Below are 6,291 nucleotides of genomic sequence, written 5' to 3'. Positions count from 1 at the left end.
GTTCAAATTAACTGAATTGTGGAGATTAATTGGTGGACAAAGTTATAAACAAATAATGTAGCAATAATAATGTATAGAGACCAAAAGTTTGAAATCTGAAAAAGATGTGAAATGAAATACAAACAAATTGAGAGAAAGCTCTAGTTATTGTCACGATGGAAGAGAGTGGTCACGGGGTTCTCTTGACTATGGCAGTCAGTCCCACACAAATGCGCACACACACGCACTAGACTCCAGCCCATTCCATCCCATCCCATCCCCACCCCTCCCCTCCCCTCCACTCGATATATATATATACACACACACAGGTATCTACGTACATATATATATATATATATATATATGCATTACTTTGGCTGCAGCAATTCGTTTATCTAAAAATCCTACAAAACCACCACCGCTACAGGCTGCACATCTAATCTAACTACTTTCATCTTTTAGCTGCACTATATATATATGTTACTAATACAGTCCAAGTACATACTAAGTGAATGAATTCTTCTGCGGAACTGCTTTTCTATTGTGTTGTGACATCAAGCCCACCTAATACCTGAAGTAATCAAGAAAACAGGCTTGGAGATTTGATTCTGAAGTATGCATGTCAAAAGGTGACCACACATGAAATGCTGTCCATTTTTTGAGTATGTACAAGCAATTGGAAGTGCAATTGCATATGCAGTTAATTATGTACTACTCACAGTGTATACATTATAATGACTGGATCCATAAACTGTATATTAACGATTATAGTACTGGACTGCTACTCGCAACCATGTGTACATGTAAATTTGTTAGCCAAATAAACTCTTTTCATGGTTTTACGAAGAAAGTTATCAATACAAAAGCATATCCAAAAGCTAACAGCCCAAATATTGGAAATTATTTATTAGAGTACTGTAATCAAAATTAAAATTTGTATCATGAAATTATCATCTAATTTATCATAAGCATAATGTTATCATGCATGTTCATTGAATCCATTTAATTTGAGGACCTTATTCCATGTATACACTTGTTCTTCTCCAAAAGTAATTAGGATCTAGTTAGCAAAATCAAAACCTAACATCATTCTATTTTTTCTTTTTTGTCAACACAACCTAACATCATACTAGCTATCTATTCTATTTATTACAAATCGTACTGTTTGATACTAGACAGCATGCTATTTCATCCATGAGCACGGGAAAAAGAAGAAGAAGAAGAAGAAAATAAGAGACATAATAAACACATAGGTAATGTCGTCCAAACTAAATAAACCCTACTTTCATTTGAATACAGAGAGTGTAATTGTACACGTGAAAAGAGTAAGTGTAGTATGATGTTTCTAGTTGATAAACCATCCACTCTGGCATAATTTTCAAGTCCTTACCATCTTACAAGCTTGGAGAGAGAGCGTGAGAGGAGTTAGGACCAATATCGCATCCCACGTTTGTTTGGTACACTAGAATAGTGTACATAAAGTATAGATAAAGCTACATTCATAGTGCATACTCGCATAGCTGGTGGATATTCTCTGGGATACCTTATCGTTAGCCATCGTGACATACAAAACAGAAGCAAAATGCCGACTTAAAAAAAAACTGCTGTATAAGTTGGTTGGATCTATAATATAGCTATTTGTCTGATTGATATACATAAATGTGTTGGATTAAACATATATGATAATGAGAAACTGGAAAATTCACGAGATTGAAACATAATTGTGTGGATTATGAAGCATTGGAAAGGCTATATGGTTGATTTTAATTAAACCTTGGAATTAAACATGTCATGCATGAAATTAAATTGATCCCTTCTACGACTCAAAAGTGTATAACAATAAGAGCAATGATTTTTGCAGCATTTGAAGTAACAGCGCGGGACTGACTTGAACTGGGAGGCTTTGTGCTAGTACATTTTTGGGCGCTTCTGAATTTAGCCATCCTTGAGGGGTGCATATGAGATTAAAAGATCAAAATTAGATGCAAGGGAATAGAGTTTCTTTTCTTACTTGTTGACTATCTTAATTAGGAATGGATGTGAATATATTAGTTTTGATAGTTAGACCTGTCTTTTTGACATCTTTCTCAAGCTCTGGATCTTTCAAAGTTATCCTTCACAGTGATCACTTGGGATTGGATACTAAATTGAAAATTCTCCCAAATGATCAAACCATTCCACCCTCTCTGACACGTTTTATCACATAACATAAATGTGTAAAACCACAATGAAAAAAAAATTCAAATCCTTTCACCTTTTGTCAGTATCAAAAGCAGTAAAAGAACAGGTAAACTATGTGAAATTATTAAATTTCGTCCAGAACTTTATGATCTTACGAAGTTTCCACTGTCGAATTCTTTGATCAATCCTACAATATACTTTTACAGGTTGCAAGCTAGCCTTGGCCTAATTTATGGTACAGTATCTTAACTGCTGCTAGGTATGCGAGTTTAATTAGTTCTTACATATTTATGAACTTTTGAGTTATTCTGGCAACGGCATTTAATTAAAGAAAAATTCAAAGAATAGGATATAGGTTGTATAAATGTTTACAAACACGCACACGTACCAATATGTATAACATATACTTGTTGAGTTCTTATAGTGAGGGGTTATTTAACGAATTTGGGATTTGAAGTGCTAGGGCAAATCACCATATGAAGGAAGTTACAGAGGAAGAGAAACCAAAAAGGTGCGTCACTATACACTTTTTAGATTTTTCTACAGGTCAAATCCTTGCACCTGTATCTTTATGTGTAGTTTGGTGGTAACTTGATATGCTGCTTGCAACTTTAGAATGGCAAGGGGAATCAAACTCTCAAACTCTTGGGGAGTGTTGAAGAGTTCCTTACCACTTGAAATTGCCCCAAATTGGCTGCTTTAGCTTAGCTTCAAAAGGTGATATTGGCGGCAATAGTGATCATAGAGCGCTTGAGAGTGAACAATGAGAATTTGTAGGATTTGGTTAAGTTAAAAAAGCAGAATTTTTTTTGGGGGGAATTTTACCTAAAGATCAAGAAAAGAAGTTACACAAATGACCAGAATTTATGGTTGAACAAAGAAAGCTCCAAACCCACCGCTAAGAGGGCTGTGGCCACCCTGTCCTCTTTCTGTGATGTCCTTTTCTCACCTTAAACACCTTAACGTAACATCTTATATTGTAGGGCCTGGAAGCTATGTAGATCTTTCTATTAACCGCACCAATCTCTCCTTTCTATTTCCTTCTTCTCTTCTTCTATCTAGAGAGATACAATTACAATTATACACTGACCAAGACTACACTCTTTCAAGTCTTTTTAACTTCATGTGTACTAAATTTTTCAAGTTTTTAACCTCTCTCTCTCTTTATCTTCCTGTCCACAGTTTGCACCACCCTCTTTCCTTGTCGTACAATAACTCCATTTACAACTTAGCTGCATAAGAGGCAATTATATATATAGCTGATGACCTCAATTACAAGTTAGTATCATTAATAGTTTATGGCAATTGCAGCCACCATGAGCCAAGAAAACAACAACAAAGATGAGCATGAGCATGATCATGATATGGTTATGCCGGGCTTCCGATTCCACCCTACTGAAGAGGAACTTATAGAGTTCTACCTTCGCCGTAAGGTCGAGGGCAAGCGTTTCAATGTCGAGCTCATCACTTTTCTTGATCTTTATCGCTACGACCCTTGGGAACTTCCTGGTACCATACTAACTTTTTCGTTGTTTCTTTTCTAGATCGAATCTTTGGCAGGTTTTTGCTTTTCAATCCCCACCCCACCACCCTTTTTTGTTCCTTTCATCTATATATGGCTACGAAATGATGATTTCACATAAAGTATACTGTCATGTGAAATCAGTGCGAGTAAGATTTTTTTTCCCCTTTGTTTTGACCCTACAGCTTTGGCAGCAATTGGAGAGAAGGAATGGTTTTTCTATGTGCCAAGAGATAGAAAATATAGAAATGGAGATCGGCCAAACCGAGTGACGACTTCAGGTTATTGGAAGGCTACAGGAGCTGATAGAATGATCCGAACAGAGAATTTCCGGTCAATTGGGCTGAAGAAGACCCTTGTTTTCTATTCCGGGAAAGCTCCAAAAGGCATCCGAACTAGCTGGATCATGAATGAATACCGTTTGCCACAGCATGAAACTGAGCGCCTGCAAAAGGTAGATTAGAGAGTCTTAAATCCTTAATTCATTGACTTCCAAAAAAAAAAAGAATCATGAATCTAAACTGCAAAATGGAGGAATCCTATTTGACTTTGCTTAAGTTCTTGATGAGGGTTTTCTTCAGTCTAGTTAATGCTTTAGATGTTCAAGTTACATTTTTACAGAATGGTTCACTCGGAAAATGATATCAGGGCAGTACCAGTAATTGATTTGCTTTTCCAAGTTCTGTTCTTGAAACCTAGTCTTACTGAGAAGTTAATCAAATCTCATCTTTGCAAAAGAACTCTTCGTTCTCTCTTCTGATAAAAAGTTTCGAGTTTTTGGCTTTTTCTTGAGGGTCTCAATTCGTACAACGGTGCAAGATGGCCCCCAAATGGGGCAAAAAGAAAATGAAAACACAACACCAACTGACAAATTAATGAGTTTCGAGTTTTGTTCTTATTTATTGAGTTCTTTAATATATATCACACAAAACATGCATGAAAATTTAAATTCACTACATTTTAATGTGCTTTGCCATAAATTTTCATGATAGGGCTCATAACTGCAATCCATGAAACAATGCTTTCAGGAACATCTTAATCTCTTCAATTTTATGTTACATCCAATTCAAACAAAATCCAAACATCTGATCATCTTTTCCAGGCTGAGATTTCGCTTTGCCGCGTCTACAAGAGAGCTGGAGTCGAAGACCATCCATCTCTCCCTCGTTCTCTCCCAACAAGAGCTTCATCATCAAGAGGAACGACTTCTTCATCAGCTAAGAAAAGCCAAGAAGCAACAAATCATGCTTCCATGGAAAGGTTCCAAGCTTTTGTTGGAAATCCTCAACAACTCGACGAGAAATTAAGCGAAACAAGTGGAAGTAGTTGCACTGATATTGGCACATCTCTCGGGCTTTCAAAGCACAACACCTTCATGTCTTTAGCTCCAATGACCACTACGCTTTCCGTTGGAGCTCCATCATCAGTTGTAGAAGATGATAGGGTTATGCTTCACCAACCAAAGCAACTATGTTCTACTACTTTAGCCCCTGACTGCACCACTATTTTCGCCGGATCTTCTTTCGTTCCAACAGTGAACACTACTCTCGATGATCTTCACAGATTAGTGAACTTTCAGCAAGCTTCAATGAGTCAGCACCAGCAGCAGTATCATAATAATCCGAACCATCCCTCACAATTCTCTTCTCTGCAGCCACAAGTACAACAGTCCTTAGCTCTTAACATGCTTCCGGGCCCTCTTCAGGCTGCCTTCACGGATAGATTGTGGGATTGGAACTCAATCAATGAGGCAAGCAAAGACTTCAACAACAGTCCATTCAAGTAACGAATAATCTGTGAAATTCGTCTACATACATTAATACATTTATTATGTGTATTTTTCTAATGTGGAGCTTCTTGATTTCCTGAAAATACTGTTTAGATTTCACAAATGGCTGATGGGGAGGAGGAGGAGTAGTAGTAGTAGTGGTAGTAGTATGATGTATCATCTTGTTAGATTTTCGGTTTAGCTGAATTATTGACTTGATCATTGTAAGAATTATGATCTACCATATGTTAGGTTTTTATTATCATGTGTAGTTGTGCCTAAAATTTTATAAGTCAAGAAAACCATTTGTCTTTTGGGGTTTGAAATTCATGGGATTCTATATATTTCTATATCTTGTTTGATTCCAGTAATATGCTTTCCAGGCCAGAGAAGTTTGAGAAGGTAACATGAGATTGAGGGTTCAGTTGGAATGAAATTGGAACCTATTCTAGTCTCTTGTATAGCTTCATCGGATTTATTCAACTGCATCTCTTAAGTTAAATAAAGGTGGACTAGGAAAACTAGATATGTATAGCTAAATGATCTATACTCTTAAATTGTTTCTTTCCTTTTGTCTCAAAAGGAGGGTTCGGCTTCATCACTCGCTGACCTCATTCTAGCTCCTTTCCGATCTTTGTAATTCCCATTCTTGAATAGAAGGAAAGAACAAAAAGGTGGACATGAGATTTTTCTCTTTTGTGACAATGAGAATGATGAGATCATGATGGTATACTTGCATGGTTGCAGACGACCAGGCAGGCATAGACAAAAGATAGATTAATGGAAAATCCAGCAGAAGGTTGGGGCCACCCATTTTTCATAAACCACCATTTAGAATGAA

The 6,291-nt window shown here is 36.8% G+C and overlaps 1 protein-coding gene across 1 annotated transcript; it reads left to right on the top strand.

The window, feature by feature from the left end:
* Positions 1–3,251: 3,251 nt before the first annotated feature.
* Positions 3,252–5,776, top strand: LOC140036886 (uncharacterized). Its single transcript, XM_072079935.1, has 3 exons — positions 3,252–3,669; positions 3,868–4,136; positions 4,785–5,776. The coding sequence occupies exons 1-3, from the start codon at positions 3,459–3,461 to the stop codon at positions 5,466–5,468; spliced, it is 1,164 nt and encodes a 387-aa protein (XP_071936036.1). The 5' UTR covers positions 3,252–3,458; the 3' UTR covers positions 5,469–5,776.
* Positions 5,777–6,291: the final 515 nt, after the last annotated feature.

Source organism: Coffea arabica, chromosome 2e (assembly GCF_036785885.1).
Source record: "Coffea arabica cultivar ET-39 chromosome 2e, Coffea Arabica ET-39 HiFi, whole genome shotgun sequence".
Lineage (NCBI taxonomy): Eukaryota > Viridiplantae > Streptophyta > Magnoliopsida > Gentianales > Rubiaceae > Coffea > Coffea arabica.
Note: the sequence above shows the minus strand (reverse complement) of the source record. Positions and strands in the feature narration are given on the sequence as shown.

Excerpts from the sequence above, each read along its gene's own strand:
- LOC140036886 (XM_072079935.1), top strand. The coding sequence starts at position 3,459 with ATGGCAATTGCAGCCACCATGAGCCAAGAAAACAACAACAAAGATGAG. Across the intron at positions 3,670-3,867 it reads CGACCCTTGGGAACTTCCTG|CTTTGGCAGCAATTGGAGAG; the intron begins GTACCATACTAA and ends TTGACCCTACAG. Across the intron at positions 4,137-4,784 it reads AAACTGAGCGCCTGCAAAAG|GCTGAGATTTCGCTTTGCCG; the intron begins GTAGATTAGAGA and ends CATCTTTTCCAG.